This window comes from Mesoplodon mirus (genome assembly GCF_964341445.2).
Source record: "Mesoplodon mirus genome assembly, chromosome: 4".
NCBI lineage: Eukaryota > Metazoa > Chordata > Mammalia > Artiodactyla > Ziphiidae > Mesoplodon > Mesoplodon mirus.
This window is the reverse complement of record NC_138979.1, coordinates 97,147,242-97,172,366: the sequence shown is the minus strand read 5'-3', so window position 1 is coordinate 97,172,366 and position 25,125 is coordinate 97,147,242. Positions and strand designations below refer to the sequence as shown.

At 37.3% G+C, this 25,125-nt stretch overlaps 1 protein-coding gene across 5 annotated transcripts in view; it reads right to left on the bottom strand.

Moving 5' to 3' along the window:
- Positions 1-25,125, bottom strand: part of CEP152 (centrosomal protein 152) — a 107,070-nt gene that overhangs the window by 63,955 nt on the left and 17,990 nt on the right. For 3 of the 5 annotated variants that reach the window (XM_082616708.1, XM_082616711.1, XM_082616710.1), the window contains 10 exons: positions 21,369-21,475; positions 20,851-20,923; positions 20,498-20,776; positions 19,270-19,435; positions 16,417-16,560; positions 15,196-15,335; positions 12,117-12,317; positions 6,992-7,139; positions 5,260-5,351; positions 4,343-4,506 (listed from right to left, as the gene is read on the bottom strand). In XM_082616708.1, the coding sequence (XP_082472834.1) occupies positions 4,343-4,506; positions 5,260-5,351; positions 6,992-7,139; positions 12,117-12,317; positions 15,196-15,335; positions 16,417-16,560; positions 19,270-19,435; positions 20,498-20,776; positions 20,851-20,923; positions 21,369-21,475 (1,514 nt within the window). The remainder of the gene's footprint in view (positions 1-4,342; positions 4,507-5,259; positions 5,352-6,991; positions 7,140-12,116; positions 12,318-15,195; positions 15,336-16,416; positions 16,561-19,269; positions 19,436-20,497; positions 20,777-20,850; positions 20,924-21,368; positions 21,476-25,125) is intronic. The other 2 variants (XM_082616709.1, XM_082616712.1) reach the window with 1 other exon arrangement.

The following is a 25,125-nucleotide window of genomic DNA, read 5'->3' as shown; positions in this document are numbered from 1 at the left end:
AAGTGAGAGAGTGGCATGGACACATAATACACTCCCAAATGTAAAACAGATAGCTAGTGGGAAGTAGCCGCATAGCACAGGGAGATCAGCTCGGTGCTTTGTGACCACCTAGAGGGGTGGGATAAGGAGGGTGGGAGGGAGATGCAAGAGGGAGGAGATATGGGGGTATATGTGTATGTATAGCTGATTCACTTTGTTATAGAGCAGAAACTAGCACACAACTGTGAAGCAACTATACTCCAGTAAAGATGTTTAAAAAAAAAAATCTGAACTAGAAACCACAGACCTAAAGTGCTATATATATTTTTTAACACTTCTGGCACATTATTAAATAAAGTGAGTTTGCTAAAGAAAGAAAGAAAGAAAGAAAGAAAGAAAAAACTAAAGTCCTTCTAAAAAAAGAAAGAACAGTACCTGAATTAACATATTTTTTCCTGTTTCTCAGTTTCAGATGATTTCCAATGAAATGTTAAAATATATATATATATATACACACACACATACATATATATGTATATTGTGTGTATTATACATACATGTATACAGAGAGAAAGAGAGGATGAACAAAATATTAGGCTTTTTTTAATATTACAAAAAGAGATCCTGGCGATATACTACATATTTATCAATATACACAACTTTTGTGTGTGTAATATATATAGTGTAAATATGTCTGTATGTGTAGATCGCCAACTTAAACCACTTCTCTTTATATAGAAATGTAAGACATAAATATGATTATGTAAGAAATATAAAACATATTGCAATGCATCTTCCTGTGCTGTGACATGAACTAACTTTCAGCAGTTAACAAATTATGCATCCCTAACTTCTTTTCTTACTGAACGTTGACCACTGAAATAGCACATCATGTACTCCTAGAGGGAGCCAAGTCAGAGCAGAGAGAGTGCTTGCTAAAATAATTTTCTCTTCTTTCCCAAAAGGGAAAAGTCAGCAGTGGTGACCAGCCCTGTATTAGGCTCACTAGTGAGCCCTGTGAAGGTTGGTTCCCCTCAATCCAAATAAACTATAGTCCCTTATGAAGCCTGCTGAGAAGACCTAGGGAAAAGGCATTCCACTTGTTAAATGTTTATTAGTTGAGCTTCGCAGCCAACTACAATAAGGGAGAGGGGAAGCTGTCTGCAGGCTGCATGAAGATTTAGCTACTCAAATTCCATGAACGTGAAATAGAACACTGAGGCTAAACCCTTAAAGTTTACTAGGCAGTAGCTTGAGGGAGGTGGTAGTCGGGAGTGAAAGCTTGGAGCCGCTAATATTTGGGTCAGTGATTTGAAAGCAGCTCAAGTCAACAAAGAGCTAAAATTCTCAACACTGGGAAAGTGCTGCTTCCTTTTGTTCTAAGAACCACAATCCAGCAGAGGAAAGGTACAAATCTAATCTCTCCTATATCTCCTCTCACTTTGAACTAAGAATAAATATTTTTACTTTTTCCTCAAAGCTGAATTCTTATCCATTAAAGTGCTAGTGGGAGGGATGACTATAAGGTAATCTTTCTCACTTATCCTGCACTTCATTGAACATCTCCTTACTGAGCCTCAGTGACTACCCACTTGCTTTAGTTATTCCCCACTTTCTTGGTTGAATGCAGCTGGCATTCCTTTTGGGACAATAGCAATGTGATATCTCAAGATTATTATCTATAGGAATGTGCTTTAAATTACTGTAGGATTTGGGTTATAAGTGCTAATTAAATAGAAAGGGCAAAGAAGTAAATACATTTTAGTAAACATCATGATGGAGTAAGTCTACTTGGAAAGACAAATCTATACACATATACATGTATTATCTACCCAATTCCCAGGCTAATTATGGCACAAATTAAAGTAATAAGTTGGAGAGAGATCTTTTTTGGCAGGAATTAAATCTTTAATCCTCTAAAACAACAACAACAACAAAATATATATATATATATAAATGAAGTTTAAGGCAAAACGGTTTGACTGTCATGCAAATAAGAACCAACAGATTTACATGACAATCAAGTTTTGGGTTTAAGTACTGGTTCTGCTGCTAAGGGTCTGTCTTCTTGGGCTAAGGCGTTCAGCTCTTTGAGCTCCGGTTTTCCCAACTCTAAGATGATAATGTGGATCCCATGTTTTCCCCAAGATTTAAATGATGATCAAGGACTTTTTATAAAATATATGTATCCAGTCAAAAGTTGATTAATATACAATCTGATCAATGGTATATTTTAACCAAGCATCTCTTAAATAAAATAGTAACAGCTACCACTGATTAAGTGCCTAATATGTGCCAGAACTTATTACATGAGGCCCTTTATATTCAGTATCTATTTTAATCCTTGTTTTATCCCCCAAGGGATATGCTATAATCTACCTGATAGAAAAAGCCTGATAAGAAAACAGGCTCAGAAAAGTCAAGAAACGTGCCCAAGGTCATAAAGTTAGTAATAAATGGCAAAACTATGATTCAAAACAAATCTGGATCTAAAGACCGTGCTCTTTCCACTAGCCCCTTAGAATTAATCTGGCATTAACAGGAAATGAGGCATTCACAGCAGTAAATTTTCCAGATGACTACATTTTAACTTTAAATTTTTATGTAAATCTGTTTAAAGCACATTCATCCTCTTTTTGCTTTAATTAACTAACCAAAGCTGAAGGCTTTCTTCGACAACTCAGGATCATGACTGTGGACATTCTGATGTGGATCAGAACAGGCCTAGATGTATAAAGCTGCTTACCCTGGTGCTCAGCAGCTCCGGCACTGTGAGTTCCTGTAGTTCTCTCCTTGCTGAGGCATAGCCGTCTGGCTGAAGCCCTGGCAGCACCTCTCCCAACTCCCTGACCCAGTTACTCTGTGGTCAGTTAGGAAATCAGGTAACTCATGGGGTACCAACAAATCTAAGTCAATATGGCCCTGGGATAAGAGCCCCAAGGTGGCCCCTAATAAATACATCACATAATCTTGGTCTGCCATTTGCTTCTTGGCTTCTTTCTAGATTGTAGTTGGGATCTGTTGAGATGAGAGTCCCTAAAGACTGACCTCCAGATAAATGGAAACTTACTCAACTAATGTAACACCATGTTCCACAGCATCACCTGATTGAGATTTTAATTTACTGAATTTCATTTTACTGTTTTGAAAATGGAATCACAGCATAAGTTCTAAAACTTATTGTGGAACAAACCTTTCAGGAGATTTATACATTTGTATTTAGTTGCATGATACCTGAAACACAACAGGTAGTAAATACTTTCAAGAAACACTAACGATGTTAGTGATGTCAGTCTTAATCTATAAACAAGATGGTGGTGGTTTCATTCAAGAATGCATTCAAGGGGGACTTCCCTGGTGGTCCAGTGGTTGGGACCCTGCACTTCCACTGGCATGGGGCACGGGTTTGATGCCTGGTCAGGGAACTAAGATCCCACATGCCACGCACTGTGGCCAAAAGATAAAAAAATAAAATTAAATTAAAAATAAATTAAAAAAAGAATGCATTCAAGAAAGGCTTTCCTTAGCCTGAATACAATCTCTTTCATCTTTCATCTTTATCCCAGACCAGTAGAACAAATGGATAAAGCCCCTTTGTACATCAAGCATTACATTTAGCACACAGTACTTAGTTGCTTACAACTGTGTCTCGTTTTCCCCTTCGGACAAAATATAAACTCCTGGTGGGAAGGGAGAATGTCTATTTCATCTTTTGTACTCTACTCCCAGAGCCTTGCATAGCCCCTTACAAATAGCAAGTGCTTCAAAATATACATCCTTTCCTTCGTTCACCTTTTAAGTGTTTAATGGTATCTAAATGTGCTCCCTCTTCTACCACGACCACTCCCCCACACACACACCCGCTGGTCCCTAGAAGGGACGATGAAGCACTCTCTTCCATGAGAGTGCTAAAAATATCTGTGTTAAGCAGTGTTAAAATATCTGCATTAAGTGTAAAAGACAGAATCGTATTTTAAAACTAAGATCACAGTAAGGTTCCTAGGGAAAATTAATGCTCATTTTCTCATATACCATTGATAAATGCCTACTTCCAACACACAGTGTTAACATCATAAAAATAATATGCCCCCACCTTAATAATAAAACATACATAATTCAAGTTGTAGAATTTAACTTACATATTTTAACTAAATCATTTTTACCTTATTGAAACTGAGGTGCCCTACTGCTATTGGGACAGTACAATATTAATACTTGAGGTTTTTGTTAATTTTGATTTCAGACATTGCAACTTCGTTAGAAATTACTAAAATATATTGTTCTGCACTCAAGAACCCCTTTTATTATGCATCATCAATATTATTAATGTGAATTCTTCTATAGTAAAGTATTTTCTAGATACCTCTTAACTTTGGATTTTTTCCGGTTGACTTTCTTAATACCCAAATCCACATACGATTCAGTGAGTTCTATATTTAATTCTCCTTCTGAGTCACTTGGAAATATTCCTAGTTTTGCAGCAGATTCATAGAGAGAAATTTCATCTTTTAGTTCTTTTATTTCTTCCTAAAACACAAAATTATTGCAAGTTATATTATTTTTTATAAGAAGGAATCAGTCATTTCATTCTTCAAAATTCATTTTAATGATTAATAGAAGGCAGAAACGCTTCTTCAAATGCATTTTTGGCATACATTAAAAATAGAAAGGTAGCACATGTCAGGTTTTCAAGTAAGTTGAATGAACAAATGAATAAATGAATGAGCAAACAGATGTAAACAGCTTCTCTCACTCCTCCCTCACATTTTGTCCCCCACAAAAAGCCTCCCTTGAGCTGAGAAGCTGGTGGCAGCACACATCGGCTTACTAGAGTACAGGACAGAGGAGACTGGTTTGCCAAGAAAGTGTTGCACTTTAGTCTGCCAGTGGTGAAAAGGTAAAAAATGCCTCTTTCCAGTGGAGGTAATACTGGAACTCTTCCTCCAGTGGAAAACGTTAAGTGGTGCTGGAGGAGGATGTGAGAGAATGGCAGGTCACTTGTAGGTTTCCCACACTTGTAGATAAACTTATCTCTGGGACACCTCCAGAGATGAAAGGTTATGCCATGCGAAGGAAGGGGCTGGGCCCTGGCTCTGCAGTTGGAAAGACCTGGGCCTGACTACCTAGATGTGTGGGTGAGGCTGTGAACAACTCCCACGGGCTGGATTGGAGACGGTCCAGCCACCTCTTTTATACAGAGAAAGCCAAGGCTCAGAAAGGTGATGTAACCAACGCCTAATTCAGTTACCCATGGAGTCTCTTTCCAGTGGCAACACTCACTTGCAAAGCCTTGTTCATGTTTTCACTCATAGCATGTGCCTTTTGTGCTTGCTGCATCTGGAGCCGTAGCTGAGCCACCTCCTGTACTGAGCCTGTGGGAGAAAGAATCATAGAATACACCAGATGTAAAGGGACAAAGTGCCTGTGACGTACAAAAGAACTTGAATCCGCTGAGGCTACAGAAGGTGGAGCTCTGCTTTTTTACCTTTTAGCTACCTTTTTAGGAGCACAGAGGTACAGCTAGTAGGACCCAGAAGGCATAGGTCTGGTGCAGACATTTCCAAGATTTAGTATGGCTCCCCATAGGTCCCTGGGAAGTTGAAGACACAGGCTACTGTGACTTTGCCATGAATCAAATCAGCCACGTCTACAGACCTTAACACTCCACAAGTCCTTTAACAGGAGCAGAACATTCCAGCTCACAGAAAGTCAGAGCAAAAATTCTTTGGAAACCATTTCTACCGTCTAATAAGAAGACTACATCTTGCTGCCTTTCGCTTCTCTCTGAGTTCTTTTATTTCCACAACCCCACCTCCACATGTACAAGAAGCATATTGGTATTGTACTTCTGAAGCTCTAGTAACCTAATATTCTAAATGGTTAAAAGGTTCCCATTTTAAAAGGACTTTATTGGATTTCCTCAAAAGAAAATGAGCATCTGGAAAATGGTTAAGCAAAGTAATGATGGCATATAATGCAACAAAAGAAAATCATATTTTCAAAGTCTTTAATGGCAAGGGAAAAGGCTCAGTAAGTAATGCCATGTGAAACAAAAGGATACAAAACTGAACACAGAGGTGGGACCTAAATGGAATATGATGAAAATTTTGCCTCCACCAAAACCCACACACACACATTTAGACAGTCTTTTCAATTTCTGAATAACCCACTCTTACATACATTGTATCAATAGTCTGATTGACATCATATGCCAAGGTCTGATTATTCATCAGTTGATGAATAATCATTGAGCTATCTTCAGTGTGAGCTATTCACCAGCAAACCAGGCAGTTTTGTCTGTACAGTAGTGTTTGTATAAACATTTGATTATTTTTTTGCATTTTACTCTCATATCATTTTATTAAATAAGAAATAAAAGTACTACTGAAAGTGATAGGAAGCATATGTCTCAAACTTAATACCATGAAGACCATACTAGAAATCTTAAGCGTGACAAAAACGTAACATATGGGCTTCAACTGACCAGGTAAGCGGCTACTCCACTTAGAAGAAAAGAAAAATTAAAGAAGTTATATAAAAGGATAGAACTATATGATCAAAGATAGAGTCTAAAAGCAAAATATAGTGGGATTTCATGACCATTTTTAGCTTTCAGGTATAGAACCTATCTTAACATATATTTTATTGTCCAATTTTTTCACATTCAGCTTTGATTTATTTTAAAATATACTGTGTACAGAAGCAGGGAACTGTCTATATGTGTGTGTTCATTTCACTTGAAGGAAATACATTTAAACATTAACAACAGTTATCTCTGGGTAGTAGGATTATTGGCTATTTTTATTTTCTACCTTATACTTGTCTGGGTTTTCCAAATTATCTAATGAAAATACACCACACCTCCATACATATATACCAGTAACGATGTTAAAAAAAATTTTGTCACCAATGATCTTTTCTGGATTGTTATAGTAACTCACGGATCCTACTGTGTGCCCTCCACATATTTCTACTAGCCTTCTGGGGAGCCATCACCCACGCAGACACCAACCTGAGTGCAACAAGTTGGCACATTGCTTCTGGCTCTCCTCCAGGCTTCTCGTCAATCTGTTAATGATCTCAGTCTTTTCTAATTTGGTTGCTTCTTGATTCCTTTCCAGTTGTTTAACCTGATCTTTCAAATGACAGCAAATATCTTCCTAAATAGAAAAAGTGTCCAAGAAGTCATTTTCATGATCAGTTAGTTATTAAATATTAAACTAACAGTTATGATCTTACATACTTGGATTTTAAGTCAAATATAAAATCATCACCTGGCAGGATCACCTCTTTTACAAGGTCAAGTGCACAGGACTGGGAGTCAGAAGAACACACTTATACGATCAAGTCATCAGCTTCTCAGTCTGTTTTTTCTTTTGTAATTACGATAATAAAGGTTAAATTTGAATTTGATGGCTTCTAAAGTCCCTCTCTGCTCTATATTCACAAGGCACTGTTGTTCTAAAACTAGATTTTATTCAAGCCAAAGGAAATGTATTACATGCCTATTTGCATTTTACAGTCTCAGTATAACTGTATGTATACATATTTAGGCAGACCACTTTGAACCATGGAATTTGTATCCCAAGTCAGCAAGGATACAAACACATGGAAACTCACTCTATTCTGAACAGCCAAAAGCTCATTCTATTCTGAACAGCCAAAAATTATCTCTCCCTCTTCTGAACTTCTTTTAAACTTGATCTGTTTCTCTCATGTTTTTCTTTCCACCTTTTACATGTCTTATTTCTCTTAATAGTCTCTTTGAAGGTGCCTGTGCAGTGTTTTATACATAGGGAGTGCTACAAAAAAACACTTGAAAAATGTCAAAGAAAAACAGACAGGATAAATGTGTGAGTGTATGGAAATACATGGAAATATATAGAAAATCTAGAGCATGTATATAATATATTCAAATGTCTACAAAAAGAAACTGTGTTTGGAAGTAATGAGCCATGGGAATCCCATTCCCAGGTAGAAGAAATCATCACCCCTCATTCAAAAAGGGCTACACAGGCTGAATTCCAAGCAAATAGCAGCACATGTGAGAGGCAGAGAAGTAAATTAAGGTAATTGGCTGATGTTACCTGAAAAAGCCTGAGGAAAATAAGTAGTAAGAGGAATATCAAGAAAGGACTTTGAACCAGAGAAAAGGCATGTGGGGCCTGATTTATAGCATAATCTAAAGCCCAGTAATGCCTTAAGGATACAGATAGAAAATACACCTCATAAGGGTACTACTAACAGTCTCCTTAAGCAGAGGAAAGGGACTCTGAAGTCTCCTCTTTTAGCTTAAAAATTCATGTGAATTTTGTATTCTATTTCATAATGCAGTCATGTTTGCTTTAAAGTTTTTCTACCAAATTTCTGAGCAAAATGAAGCTTCTGGAAACTGGTCCATGTTTATTCAACCGTGCAAACCTCTTGGCACACTGCTGCTGACTCCGAGGCCAGCTTGAAAAGCTTGGTTCTAAAGCACCAAAGTAACATGGCAAACACAGCGAATGAGCTAATATTCATGACAGTGTGAATGTGTGTGCAAGAGGTGGGGGACAACTAACATTTATGTGCCAGGGAGGCCACAATAGCTTTTACAAGAGACTGAGAACTGGCCAAAAAAAGTTCAAGAAAAGGTAGTTATGAAAACCATTACAAAGAAGAGGCAGACCATGGCAATAATTTGACTATATGCAACAATCAATTAAGAGTTCCCTGGTGGCCTAGTGGTTAGGATTCTGGGCTTTCACTGCCATGGCCTGGGTTCAATCCCTGGTCAAGGAACTAAGATCCCCACAAGCTACATGGACAGGGATGGGGAAAGAAAGTGTCTTAGGCAACAATCAATTAAGCTACTCTGTTTCCTGTTGACAAGTTCAGGGAAACAGATTATACTCATAAAACTATGCAATTTAAATACTAAGAAACAAAAAAAACCAAATGGTTCCATCTTTTCCATGATTAGCCTGAGTGAGAACACTCAGTTCAAGACTGATAGAGAGGCAGACGTCTTTTAAGACTGAATGAGACAATTGTAGTGATAAAGAGATAACAGCTGAATCCACTAGAGCAAATAGAATTGAACAGATATGCAGTGCACAAAAAAAAAAAAATGAGGATTAGTCTACACTCACAGAGGTCTGTGGGAGTCTCTTAGCCAATAGGAAGTGTTTAAGTACATATAACGTTTTTTAAAAGGTTAGAAAATAGATCAGGTAAAGGTCATAACATAGAAACCAAAGTCCATGACTTCACCAAAAGCTGAAGATTTCAAGAAGACCAGAGTGAATAAAGGTTTTATACCATCGAGGAGATAATCAGAGATCTTAACCTGTATCAGGAGGAAGTACTACAGAAGGCAGTTTGGACAGAGGACCAGAGATCTTAGAATATGACACTTCTATGAATGGGAGAGACAGTATGGAGGCGAGAGCCTAGGAGATAGTTTGCTATTAGAGTTCTGTCAGTGCAGAAATGCTATGAGCTGCAAGAAGCTCATTTCTTCTCATCTTCTCTGTCACACTAAAAAACCCAAGAGGAACTCAGCCAAAATAAAAAGAACTGCTATATGTTGAGGGTGTGTACAATCCTTTTTACCAGAAAAGCTGATGACTTAAGGAAAACATTAAATTAATAATATAATTTTACAAACCATGTTTTTCTCAAAATATACTAGTTACACAGAAATTCAAAAAAACATAATTATACGATGGATTGCTAGTTCTCCCATCACATGGAATAAGGTAGTCCCTGTGTTGAGTTTTGTCTTTCGAAATATAATTAAATCTACATAAAACTTGTTTACATCCTGATGTTTAGCTGTTTTCAGTAAAAGTTTACTGAACAAATGAAATAATATGACTAGTTTACAATTTTTGTCCTTTCCCTCCAAGAACAAGTTTTTCCCAAAGCAGAGATTTTCAACTTTTTGCAAGGGGCGGTATGAACTTCTTGGAAAATCTGAATAAGCTCATGGGTCTTCTCAAAAAAACTGCATATACTGACACCCAAGAGAAAATCATACCCACAATTTCAGAGGATTCATCAGCTCCCTGGAGCCTAGTCATGGACTGCCTTAGGAGATGCCAGGTTAAGAATCTCTTGTCACTAGCAAAACTTAACAATGTGTGAACATCTACTCTGCTACACTGTCATACACATAGGTACACACTTGTGTGTGACTACATTAGAGCCACTCAGAACATTAGCAAACTTATTCAAGTTCATCTGCTAAATCACCCAGTTATTTCCTTGCTACTCTTTTTCAAGAGTTGTTTTGGGCTTCCCTGGTGGCACAGTGGTTGAGAGTCCGCCTGCCGATGCAGGGGACACGGGTTCATGCCCCGGTCCGGGAAGATCCCACATGCCGCAGAGTGGCTGGGCCCGTGAGCCATGGCCGCTGAGCCTGTGCGTCCAGAGCCTGTGCTCCACAACGGGAGAGGCCACGACAGTGAGAGGCCTGCATACCGCAAAAAAAAAAAAAAAAAATATATATATATATATATATATATATATATATATATATATATATATAGCTGAGCCAACTGATAGCAAATAGACAGCACAAAAGGGATACGAGAAGAAACATTCCCAGAAAGGAAAACCCTAGGCACTTTGGAATCACCACTTTGCAAAGCAGTTATACAACCGTAAGCAGAAGCTAACATCAGTGCTATGCTCTGCTCCATTTAAAACAAAAAAAAGAAAAGAAAAGAAACAATCAAAATCACTCACAGAATGCAACAGTGGAAAAGACCTTAATCAATAACTTCAACGTATGGTTCAGGGGTCTGAAGCCTAGTCAGCACAGAATTAAAACTTTGTTCTGTCTAGGGTTCTAGTCTAGGGTTCTTCTATTGAGGGGTTGGGGGAGGTGAGAAAAGAGAATGGAGCAGGCACAGGGCTTGAACACACTAGGAATTGCTCCCAGCCTGTCCCTGTGTAATTGTGCCCACGTCAGCAGAGAATGGAGAGATCCTCAACCCAGCATGGAAGAGCCACCAGACTCCACTCCTCTCGTCATGCAAGGAGGCACCACTCTCCCCGTCCAACTTTCATGCTGCTACCCAAACACAGACAAGCTTAGTAAAACCATATCTCAAATTCCATTTGTTTAAAATATTATATAAAGTAGACTTAATAATTTGTCACAGGCTTTGTCTTTCCCCACCCGTATATATCCTTCACACTGATCAAATTCACAATATTTTTCTACATAAAAAGAATAAAAAACCTTATGTAGGAAAATAAGTCTAATAAAAACATAAACACATATGAAAGTAAAATAAAATGAAATGGTATACAATTATTATTGCCAATAACACAATCTTATATAGCTCTACCTAAATCATGGAAAAATTCAGAGTCAGCTGTATAAATAAGAAAGAACAACCCAAATCAGTGTGAATTTTAAGTGTGGTGGGATTTTCCAGACCCTCACATCTTATTATTCTTCTCTTCTTTCCTTGGGTTAAATTAATTCTGAAATTACATTGAGAAAAATGATCTCTGAAATGTTATTCATTCAACTGATTCCCTGGGGTTTTGGAGCACAAGCAAACCCACTATCTGACTCACCCTCAGCTTACAACATTTTATTCTCTTTGGGGCAAAGGTAAAATAAAAACTGTGAAATATGTTCGAGTTTCATATCTAAATGATTTTTAGATCAGAATCTCTTCCCTATTGATTACACTATTCTCCAAATTAACTCTTCTCCCAAGATCTAGAAAATCTTTATTGACAGGTTAATAACCAAAACACTGGGAGACCCAAGAAAAGCCTTCTCCTCCTGGTTAGCTCCCAGGACAACCTCTCAAGTCCAGGCTAGCTCCCAGACACTCCTTCCTTTCAGTCCGGATTTTTTGAGGTCATATGAACAATATGCACAAATACTCGACAAACGAAGAACTAGTAATGTGAGAACTGAGAAAGTACTAACCAATCCTGTAAGAGGGAGGAATTCCAATAGTATGTCTTGAAGGCACATTCATAGATAAAACTCTTTGGACTTTTAAATTATACTCATACACCTACTGCAAACATCCAGCATTTCTATATGATGAATTGTAAAATGTCAGTTATAAAAAATAACCAGCTTTGCGTGTTTATAACAGTTGCTCATTTGAAATCATCCCAACCTGTTCTTTAAGTGCAGTAACTGTAGCATCCAATTTCCTTTGCAAGGACAGCACTTGCTCTTCATACTTCCTTGTGAGGCCCATAACGATGCTCTCATGCTGCTCCCTCGCATGCTGAAGTGATTCCGAATGACGCAGGTCCAGCAGCTGCTGCTTCAGGCTGTCCAGAGCCATTTCAGTTGTTCTGGACTTCTTAATCATCTAGTAAATACACACAGGACACCTATGCTTACGGTATTTTGACTGTGCTCTCTTTATGAATTTTAGCTCTAAAAATCAACCACGCTTAATTAAATGAAAGTAGAGAAGAAAGGGTCTCCCCATGGTGGCTCTAGTTCCTTAAGACTTCACTAGCTGGGACCCACCAGGCCCGTGGTTGCTGGAAACATTATTCACGGAGAAAAAAAAACCTGTAGTTGTTTGAGGAGAGTGACAGAGGATTATGTGCAAATGATGGCAACATAGGTACCAGGCAAGGAATCTGCTGTTTCTATACCGGACCCAGTGCTGTTTGCATCCCTCTTTGCTCCAAGTGTAGGGGGAAATCCAATCGTTAGGTCATAGAAGAATGACAACTGTTTGAGAGACTGATGAAACCTGTCAATGGTCACTTACTAAAAAGAAAGTTTTGAAAACTGTAACTGTATAGTTGTTATGAAATAATTGTGTAGCAGGTTAAATAATGGCTCCGAAAAGATGCCCATGTCCTAACCCCTGAAACCTGTGAATATGTTATGTTACATAGCAAGGGGAAATTAAGGTTGTGACTGAATTAAAGTTGCTAATCAGATAACCTTAAAGTAAGGAGATTGTCCTGGATTACTAGGGTGGACCCAATGTACACAGAAGGGTCCTTAAATGAGGAAAACTGAGGCAGAAAAGTCAGAACCAGTAACTTCTGGCTCTGAAGATGGAAATGGGCCGTACACCAAGGAATGCAGGTGGCCTCTAGAAGCTGGAGAAGGCAAAAAAAAAAAAAAAGGATTCTCCCCTAGAGTCTCTAGATAGCCACACAGCACTACTGACACCTTGATTGTAGCCCAGTGAGATCCACATCAGACTTGACCTTCTGCCTGTAAGGTAATAAATCTGTGCTGTTTTAAGCCACTAAGTGTGTGGTGATCTGTTACAGCAGCAATAGAAAACTAATACACTTGGTGATTCTGTTGCTTTTTAAATTTATGCTACTTTATTTTTTATAAATGTAATTTCTAACGTATAAAAAGATTACCAAAAGATCATGTAGGTTACGACATAAAAGCAATTCGACTCTTTAATAATTACCATTTTTCAAAAAGTTTAAAATGATGATAATCTATATTACACACAAAATTAAAATTTCAAATGAGGCCTCTTCTTCATTCTGTTCCAGAGATTGCCTATTTACCCAAATACCACTTTAACTGCTTAAGACATTCATTCATTTGTTCAGTAAATAAGGTGGACACTTTGTGCCAGGCAGGGTTCCAAGCACTTAAGGACATGATGACAAAACAGCCAAGGTCTAAAGTCCTACTACTTTCTGGTGAGAAAAGACAGACAATAACAAGTAAACAAAAGAGATAATTTCAGATATTTTTAAAATAGAGTGATAAAATATGACACAGTAAAGGGGAGTAAGAATGTGAAGCAACAGGCTACTTGAGATGTAAGGTGGATGGGAAGTCCTCTCTTGTTTTTAGCTGAGAGCTTAAGGACGAGAAGCAACCAGACATGAGACAACATTCTTTAACATTTTCCATTTAACCATCCTCAGAACTAGCCACAAATCTCATCTAAAACCAAGTCACTTTCATTTTTAACCACCAAAATGGTATTACTCTCATGAATCAACCACCACCAGGCTTGGTTATCAATGACTGTGACTATTTCCCACAGTCAAATGGCCACCCATCTCATTAATCAAAGCATGTGCCACCACTTTAAAGGCAAGTCTGTTGGGGTTAGAAAATTTAGGTTCTGATGCTTTGTCAGTAACTGGCTTTGTAATCCTGGAAAAGTAATTTGACCTCTCCAAGACTTGGTTCACCATCCATAAAATGGTAAATACAATGCCTCACTAATCAAAATCCCAACAAGATTTTTTATAAAGCATGAGAAGTTGATTTGCAAGATCTAGAAGAAAAGATGTGAAAAAGAGCTACTAAATATTTTAATAGTCAGGGTAGCCCTTGTTTACCAAATTCCAAAACACAACATAAAGCTATACTCATGATAGTACCAGAGCAAGAACAGAGAAACATAAGGAAAAAGAAATACACAGGTTAGGTCAGTTTTGAACACTGTACTGACCACCTATTATGTGCCAGGCAGTGGGCTTATGGTGGGGTAACTAAGATGAGGGCCACCCATTCTTGCCTTCAAGATGTTCTAGATCTGTTATAACAGATGTGATCATGTGGCTTGGGGAAGAAAACAGGAAAAACTTAGGAAAAGAAAACGCTTGAGCATGGGCTTGTTCATGAAATAGCAGTGTGTTGAGGAAAGGGCATTCCAGAGACAGGAGACAGTACATACGAGTACATAAAAACAACAGACAGACTGTTGAGTTTGAGGAGAGTTTGAGAAGAGTAAGAGAAGAGAAAGGGAAGGATCAGACAGTCATCTCGACACGATACTTCACTGCACAAGTAAAGCAGGGTCATTGAAAGGCTTTAAGCAAGGGAAAGATATAACTACAACTGTACTTTAGAAAGATTACTCAGATGGCCAGAGGAAAGAGTTAGGAGAAGGGCTAAAACATTACAGACTAGTTAAGAGACTTTTGCAAAAATGGTAAAATCCTGAATTAGGGACACGTAGACAGAAATGAGGAGACCCAACAGAACATAGTGGCTGGTTGGACGAAGGGGAGCAGAGGAGCTGAGGTCTCGCCACCCCCCGATTTCTGGTGTATAGATGACTACGTGGATGGGAGACCCACTCCTCCAAGGAAAGGGAAAGGAATGCAGGCTTATGGTAGAAGAAGGTGTAAACGTCCAAGTTCTAAATTTAGTCCCACAATACCAAACGTTAAGTAACTAACATTTCATTGTAAGAAACAACTGTTTACCCTAAGTAATGAAGATCAAATATTTACCTGTTCTTCATTGACTTTTAATGCTTGTATTTGGGTCTCCAGTGCTTTTATTTGTGCTTCAAGCTGAATTTCTCTTTCTTTTCCATTCTGAAAGAGTTTCTGTGATTCTTGAAGGCTGAGGGCCAAACCATCCTTTTCATCTAGAGTATTTAAAAATTTTATATAAATAATATGTTACTGTAGAGGGACCCTAATTGTCACAATCTCTATCAAATATCAGATCTATATCACATAAATGTTGTAGTATTTAATTCAATTCAGATAATGAACTTCACTTGATTTCGAGAAAACTAGAAAGGTTTCAAAAACAAATGTGAGTGACACCAAAAATTTTTTTTTTTTAATTTTACAGAACAGGAACCACTCTCTTCAAAAGTCTTAATGTATCCCTTTGAGGACCAAAAGGTCCCCTAACAATCATTTCAGTATTTGTTACTTGAGAAGCTACATAGATATGACAAACACCTGCTAATCGAAGAAGGAATCTGAGGACAAATTACTTTCTATACATACTTGCAATGAACGCTTAAATTCACCTAATCTTATATTCTTACCACATACTTTATTGTAACAGTTCATAAGTTCTCACAAAATAAATTTCATGAGAATTACAGAAAGAGATCTTTTCACTATCAAGTCTGAAATGAGCTGGAGTTCAGTCACAAAATTATTCTACAAAGCAAAGTTCAACACTGACCAAAACTACAGAAAGCACAAAGAGCAAGCAATTAATTATAAGTTGAAATCTGTGTTTACACTATGTGCTTCTCCCAGAGATGACTGCATTTTCTCCTTGGCACTCCCAAAGCAGTTCAGGATCACAGACTCTTACTTGGATTAAAACATTATGCTAATTTGTAGGCTCAGAAAATGTACTGCAAACTAAACACAAGTCTCTTTGGGAAATGGAGGTAAACCATATAAGGACACAACAACTTTTTAGGATGGAATGCTATCAGCATATTTAAATAATGTTCACTGATCCTAACAGAATAGAAAGAAGGGAAATAATGAGGACCTCAAAATGTACATTCTGGAGAGAAATCCAAGGCAATGGGTCAAAAGTCCTGGATTTTTGTTTCGTGCTGACTAATTCACTCTGAGCCCCTGACCAAGTACATCAACCTCTCTAAGCTTCTTATTTAAAATGAGGTTATTGAAAACAAGCTATCTAGCCCAACTGACCTCATACATGACAGCACCCAACAGTTGTTATCTTACCTTTGATTATCAGAAGCTGGTGATTCAGATATCTAATTTGACGTTCACTTGCATTTAACTTTTCAGCTAAATTGTCTAGTTGTCTCTCCTTTGCTTTGTTAAGAACCTGTAGTTGAATAATCTGCATATTTTCTACAGAGTCTGCTTTGGAATTAAAGACAATTTATTAGATAAAAGCATATCAAAATATAAATTTGTGGTCATTTAGGACAACATTTAGGACAATGTTTTTCAAACTGCAAATACAACTCATCAGAGTATCATGAAATCAATTCAGCAGATTGTGACTAGCATTTTTAATAAAAAATGTTACCAAACCAAAACTTGGGTCTGCTCACCCACACACAGTAAAGCCAATCTACTGACACCAGGTTCTGGTGAAGGAAAGTGCAGCGTTTACTGTAAGGTGCCATACAAGAAGTCCGGGACAGCTGATGCTCAGAAAGCCCAAACTCCTTGTATGGCACCTTACAATAATGCTGCACTTTCCCTCACCACAACCCGGTGTCAGTAGATTGGCTTTACTACACTTGGGCGAGCAGACCCAAGTTTTGGTTTGGTAACAAGATTAAATAGAATATATCAGAGTGTATCACGTAGTAGAAATAGGTATTATTATGTGAAACTTCTGTTTCATTTACATAATATTTATATAGATATATATTATAGACCACATCACAATGTAAAAATTGTTCTTCTTACTATGGTCCCTTCCAGAAAAGTTTGAAAAGTCACTAGTTTGGTGTATAACTCTGAATCGCTACCATTTTGGCTAATGAAAAATAAGTATAGGGAATTCTCTGGTGGGCCAGTGGTTATGACCCCGTGCCTTCACCTCCGAGGGCATGGGTTCAATCCCTGGTTGGGCAACTAAGATCCCGCAAGCTGTGCGGCATGGCCAGAAAAAAAAAAAAAAAAATGAAAAAGAAAAGGAAGTATATATCAATTGCAAAGGAATAGAGTTCCATGCTCTCATAAAATTGAAAAAATAAAAGTACATCAACTTCTATAAAACCATTTTCAAAGAAAATTTCTAGACATCCTTCTTAAACTATTTTATTTTAAACAGGAATGAATGCATATTTATACTGGCACAGAACTGCTGAATTAATAAATTAAAGAATAGATTAATAAAGAATTTTGAGGTCTTCTTTCAGAAACAAAGTCATTTTAAGGACCACTTAAAAATCATTGGGGGAAAAAAGAAAAACGTGATTCGTAGGAGAAGGATAATCCTTCAACTACACAATGACAAATATTTTTCATTTCCTACAAGAACAATGCTTCTACATGCTAACAAATAAAACAGTCTTCTGTTTAAAAAAAGACATGGTTAAACCCCCAAAAATTGAAGACTGAAAACTCTGTTACAAGTCAAACTCCTCTTGGGCCTTAGAACAGGGCTAGCCCAGGAATTAACACAGTCTACAAGCCACTCCTCTCTTCAAACTCAATTTTTTAAACTACTGTTACTAAGAAGCTATAATCACTAAATTAGGCACTACCATTAAGTTATTTAATTAACTTCCAAATGTCAAATTTAGGCAAATGTGTAACTGACTTAAACAAAAAATAAATCAACATGATAAAATGCAGACTGCTAAGGAAGTGATGAAAGGTGATATATGCAAACAACCAGGAGCTATAAATGTAACTGAACACAGCAGAACTGAAAGAGTAACACCAAGGTATCAGGCCACTGTTGGGATACTTATTTACTCAACCCCAAAACAGTTATGCCAAACACACTATCCACTTCCACAAAAACTCAGGAAAAAGAGAGGCTATCCCCCCACATTTGCTGATGACTCCCTGGGGGAAAGGGCATTCTGGCCGCCTCCCCAGTAACTATCCTACAGTCTAAGCACGAGATGGAAGCAGCACCATGAAGTTAGGGCCACTAAGTCCAGTTTTCTCGTTGGCACAGTGCCAGAAACCCAGAACATCCAATATACCTTTCGCCCGCTTCTTAAATGTAAAACAAACAAAGAAAAAACTTGCTGTCACACTCTAGAATCACAGTGGCTCTTCAACATGCACAACAACTGGAAGTCATTTCACATGCCAGAGAGTATGATAACAAAAGTTGGACATATGAAAACACTGATTCAGGTTAGTCAGGTACAAGTTTGGTTTTGAATGTTTAGATCTCCTCGAAATTCTCTAGTAGCACTTTTCTCATTCATATTGATACATACACTATGTAAAAGAAATTATTTTGGCAAGTGTCACATGACTAAACCTGAGATGTAAGTCTAGTTTTAATTTTGAGTATAAAGTAATTTATATCACAGTTGCCTATTACAGTAAAACTCTAAAAACCAAAAGAAAAAATTAAGATAGTGGTTGACTTACTAAATTACATTTCTATATAACGAAAAATCTAAGATTGAAAGGAAAACTACATTTCACTTTCCAAATTAGATTTCAGTTAAAAAAATATATGAAGTTAATGAAGTCTTAACCAACTAGAATGACTAAAATATAATACAGCTGAGAAAATTTATTTTAATTTTTCATTAAGGAAAATTTCAAATATATAAGAAGGTAGAGGGAAGAATACAATGAATCCCATGAATCTGTCTCCTAGATTCAACGACTGTGAATTCATGGCCAGTCTTGCTTTATCTATATCCCCACCCAAACTTACCCCCAACAACATGATATTTGAAGTCAGTTCTAGACTTCATTATCAGTTAATTCATAAATACTTCAGAATATATCTATTAAAATACAACTCTTTAAAAAAATTCCATTATCATACTTAAAAAAATAATAATTCTTGAACATGCTCAAAGTGCTCAAAGTTCTCCAATTATGTGATTAAGAAATAAATATAAACTTGATACCTACTTTCATTAGCTCCTAAAAATTGCTGTTGCAGGCCTTCAAATGTGTCACTTCCTGCAGTGTCCTGGGCTGGTGAGCCATTATTCTGGGCAGAAGACTGATAAGGTTTATATGTCACTTTATATGATTCCAAAGCTTGACAACTGGGACCTTGTGACATACCAAATTGCTATTACAAGATGATAAATGAAATTGACAATTAGGATTTGGTCTTTGCTTCAAAAATTATCTGAATTAGACAAGTTAGTTTTGTTAGAGAACTTAATTGTGGTACAATTACAAATTTTATACATACATCTTTGCTTAAAAATAGCACTATTGTTATTTAACACTGTTCGTTGAAAGCCTGCAATTGTACTTTTGAGCATATAATGGGGCCAATTCCATAAATAACACTCAAGAATTCCAGTAAGATTGTATATAAATATTTAATAATGATTTAGATGATGCCAACATCGTGGAAATGCACATATGCAATAACAAGAACCTGATAACAATGCTTCATATGTAATAAATACTCAATAACTTTTGTGGAATGAATAATATTTTATAAAGATGGAAGTAAGAGAAAATAACCACCTTAAAAGGACCAAAAACTTATCCTGTCATCAGGTGACACAGAATATCTATTGGCAAAATGAGGCGTTCACTGTCATTGAGAAAGTCTAAGAAGCAGCTAACTGTACCCTAAGGCCTTGCTTCATCAAACTCTCCCAGGGAGGAAAAAACACTATTCCTTTCCTCAACATTCATCCTGTCTACTGCTATATCATCACAAAACAGATATCAGCTTTGAAGTATTTGACCCAAAATCTGTGATAAGGGTGATGAGGGAGACAATCAAGGTAACTGACTGGTGTCATCTAGGATTAACTGCTTTCAAACTATATCAGGATACCTGAATGTAGCTTTTCACTGGAGCGTAGTAAATGGTAGAAGCCAGAAGCAGCAATAAATGGAGATGGCTATTCTTTGACAGACTCAACTTTTAATGTTTAATTGTTTCCACAAAGTCTCTATTTTAAAATTCTCATTTAAGGTTACTTAATTCAATTGTAAACAGAAAACAGCATGACTAATTCAGCATGAGCCTGAATAAATGCACTCTCAGCAATATTTGTACTTAAATCTTACTGTTGCACTTACGAATATTTCTTAATCACACACACACAGCAAATGCGTGTACACACATACACAAATTCTTGAAAGTAAAGTCAAGTTCTTACAATACCTGAAAATGATTCCTCTGAGGATCAGAAAATGTGATTACATTGGTTGGTTGGCTGTTAAATTCCTGCTTCTGACCGTTGGTGTATGGCCTGAAGTTTTCAGGAAGGTGATATAAATCAGTCTGTTCATATATACTTGGAGGACTATAACCACTACCACCTTCATCTCCACCTCCTTCAGGATGATACCCAGGATGCTGGTCTTCAGTTCTACTTTGATTCTCTTCCCAGCCATTGCCACTTTTCTCTCCAATATACACATCCCGAATCTCATTATAGTCCTATTAGATAACAAGAGTAAAAGAAAAGCACTGTTCCCACCCTCATCAAAGTCATTATCACACCAGATACTTACATTTACACTTGGAGATTTAGGCAGCACTTGATGCTCATTCCAGTTCATCGCCAATTGCTCAGAATGATGTGGTCTTGAGAAAAATCAATACTTTAGATTAGAGCCTATCATTTATTTGGACATAGACATCACAAAGAAGCCCAAGATTTGTTTTTTTTTTTGCGGTACGTGGGCCTCTCACTGCTGTGGCCTCTCCTGTTGCGGAGCACAGGCTCCGGACGCGCAGGCTCAGCAGCCATGGCTCACAGGCCCAGCCGCTCCGTGGCATGCGGGATCTTCCCGGACCGGGGCACGAACCCGCGTCCCCTGCATCGGCAGGCGGACTCCCAACCACCGCGCCACCAGGGAAGCCCAAAGAAGCCCAAGATTTTAACGTGTTTTCCCTCCAAACTTCATCTAAAAGTTTAAGGATTAGTCTACAATTTTATAATCATATCCAGTATTATTGCCTGCAAGAGAATCTAAAGAAAAAGACATAGAATTGTGATATACAAGTGAAAGAGATTTTGGGTCCTTACTCTTCCTCTCTGCCATCCTCACTGCAGTCCGAATAGTGGAGTTCGGGGGAGGACAGGTCATCATCATCCAGCATATCGTGAGGAAGGTCTGTGAGTAACTGCTGCAACTGAGACAGGAAGGTCAGCGTCGATATCACATTGGCTTAAACACAAGATGCCAAACCAAAGCTGCCTTGGAACGAGTGATTTTGACTGTAGAAGTCAAAGAAGTTCCTAATTTCTCTATGTAGTCAATGTCTTAAATTCCACAGGAATTACGTTCATCATTTCACTTGGGGAAAGGGAAACACATAAACATCAGGATTTATATTAAAAGGCTTTACCTTCTTCTACAAAGGTCTTAGATTCAAGTACACATAAAACAGGATTTTAAAATTTCTTTAGGCAAACACAGCAAATCATAATAATGGTACGATCATGGTATCATGTTGTATCATGTTACGGATTCTACCAGTAATCAGACCTGGAGAACTTGACAATCAGACACCCCCCGAGGGAATCTGAGTAGCCAGATGCGCTTTGCCCAGGTGATAAGGGTAGCAGCAGCAGCAGGTGGCCTAGAAGCCCTTAAAAGCTCCAATAATGTGATAGAAACCTCTTGGGGAGTGACTAATTAGTAGACAGCCGTCCAGTTCCAATGATGAAAAGATATACCATGGTTGGCTCTTATAAACAGTTGAGTAAAAAGAAGCTGTAAGACTCAGGGTTTTACAGATAAAGCACTGTCAAAAGCATAACTCTAAAACTGACGTAAAAGCACATGACCTTGCTCTCTATTTTCCTAGAAAAATTACATCTTTAGTATTATGTCTTATAACAACTAGATAAATTCACTCAAGTTTCAAGATAAACCATGATAAAGAGACAAATGAATTGTCTAATTTGTTGAACTTCAATATCTATAAATGTCTTTGTTCAAATCCCAATATAATGGCTTAAAATTTGTAATAATAAGATTCATATATTATGTTACTAAAGAGTCAACAGACTGCTTATAATGTCTTCTCTTTAAAAGTTAAGCACCAGATCGATTAGTAAGCTAACCGAGTCCCTCCACAGTGTGTAAATCAATCCCGTAAAATTATGAAATGACTGAGTTTAAAGATATTAAATACTCTATAAAGCCCTGGAGGAAAAAAAAATGAGCTGCTTCTTAGTCTATGGAAGGTCCCCTCCCCAGTTTCTCTGCCATTAGAATAACATAAATGAAATGTAGCTATAAAACATCTGGGTATTACATTTATAATCAAAAAACATTCTTAAACAAAATGCATATGGTGAAAGTTAAATAAAAATATTCTAAGAAAGGTCTGAAAGGAATGCCTCAACTGTTAACTGAGTTTTGGTGAAGTCACATTTGGGAATGGAAGTGGGGTCCGTGAGGTGGGGAAGGGGGACGCTTCCTCACCCACATAACATATTTCTAACATTCACTGGATTGTTTGTTTACAGGTATTCTCAGTCCATTTGGTTCTTTAAAGATGCAACAAGAGGAAAATATTCTAGTCCAATGAAAAGTTATCATGATACTGATATTAACAACCAAGACCTTGACTTATTGATCACCTGCTCACAAAGGTAACTGAAAAATCATTTTGAGAATTAGCTGTATTACAGTTGATCCAAAGATATATAAAGAATAAGAAACACTAAAGACAAAACAGAACACATCAACATATCAGTATACCACATGTGACTAAAGAGAAAGGTAACAAAATGATTTCACAAAGACACAAAATTCACTAAGAAAAAAAATCTATGAGATCTTTATGGAAAAGAAAGAGTATACCCACATATAACACAGGGAAGAAAACCAAAATAAATGTTTTGTACTTACATCAAGTAAGCACTCCTGTACAGAAAGAATACTTTCTTCTAAACCTTCAGTGAGGTTTAAGTACATAGCCTTATAATTTAGAGGAACCTTGACAGGCACATCTAAACAGTACATTTTTCCCCCCTCACAGAGACAGAAAAAGCTACACAATAATTAAGCAGTTCTTGTAGCTTTCTTTGTGACACCACAAAATTAATCAAACTGGCATCAATGGAGGAAGATTAATTTGAGCATAAGCAATAACTCCATCAAAATGCTTCTGGATCCACAGGTAAACTTATCAAGTAGCAAAATAATCCCTATTGTATTTAGTGTTTTATAGAATATTTTACACCTGTACTAACATTTTTAAATCATTTCATTCACCTTCAAAAAATTTCTCCATCAAGTTCTTTGGCATAGCTGGGCCATATTCCTTGGTTTCTATAACTTTGAGGGCAGAGAGAGGCCATTCAGGAACAAAATCCCAGCCCCCCACCCCAGGTTTCCATTCCTGGAATCAAAGTGTACCCTCCTCATATACACTGTCAAACAGATTTTTCTGTGGGTCATTGAAACTTGTGCCATGAAACACAAAATTACAATATCAACTTATACATGTTACAAAACAGAGAATTTTAGAAACTAAATTTTCCTCATTAAAGATCCACCAGACTACCAAATACGGATTCAAAGACAAAGATAACAATCCTTATAAATGGCAAGATTTAATTCCACTCATCACATTTGGAAGAAGTACTGCTTTTTGGTTGCAAATGCAATCTTCTTGGTGGGATATTATTGAATATCAGCTGAGTTTAATAATTAAAGAGATACCTTCCCTAGAAAAAAGATAATTTACCATTGCTAAGGCACCTATTGAAATGCATTCTAAACTATTCTATAAACTCCTTTCCCTTTACTACTTCATGTGTTTGTTCCTGAAAAATAAAGAAAAAAAATGAGGGCATCTTACTCAAAGAACTTCAGCAACAAAACACTTTACAATAACCCACATAGAACATCCAAAAAGCCTAGTTTAAGGCGAATGTAAAACGGAGAACATGTAAACCTTTTGTTGGGATTTTTCGGCTTTAATTAACTAAACAGACTGTCTTCGGAGTCTATAATCCTTGATATTCATGAAAGCAAGAGTTCTAAGATTACAAACCATACAATACATCTTCTCCCCAGAGAAGAGCAGTAAATGGAGTGGCCAACATTCATCTGCGTTTTGAACAGGTTACCCAACAAGTACACTGATGAAAAGATCCTGATATTTTAAAATATGAGTTGTTAAATAATGCCTTCATGGATACACACCAAGTAGAATCTTCATTTTAGCCTCACAGACAAGTTAAAAACATCCTTGAAAAGGCCCAACATGGGACTGACAAAGGGTCAAAAACCTTGGTAGCTAGAGCTTTAGTCTATGAATTATACTATGCATGGATTTTTTTTTAACCCATTCCATGAGTTAAAACAAATTTTACAATGTTAGTGGGGAAGACTTTGCCTAGATTGCCACACATCTGAAAAAGAAACATGGCAACATTTACTAGACAAATACCTGCTACGCTGCAGGTGACACATAATAGAACTTCAGACCTGGAATGAACACTGGAGCTCCTCCAAGCCAAACCTCTCCTTCTAAATGTGAGCACACCAAGGCCTCTCTAGAAGGGCAGGGGCTTGCCCATGAAAGTGAGAGTTACAGTCCCACGGCCAGCACCGGAACCTGAATCTCTCCATTCCCACTCCTATCTTCTTCCACATGACATTCAGTCAGTCACTGGAAGACAAGTTTCTACCTGCCTGTATATGAGCAAGCGTCAGTCTGCCAGAGAGTTCAGTGTTTTTGTCCCCACTGTTACAGTCCCTGAAAAATACCTATATATTATGGGAAACAGTTCAAAGGCACAATCGAGATAAAGAATAAGA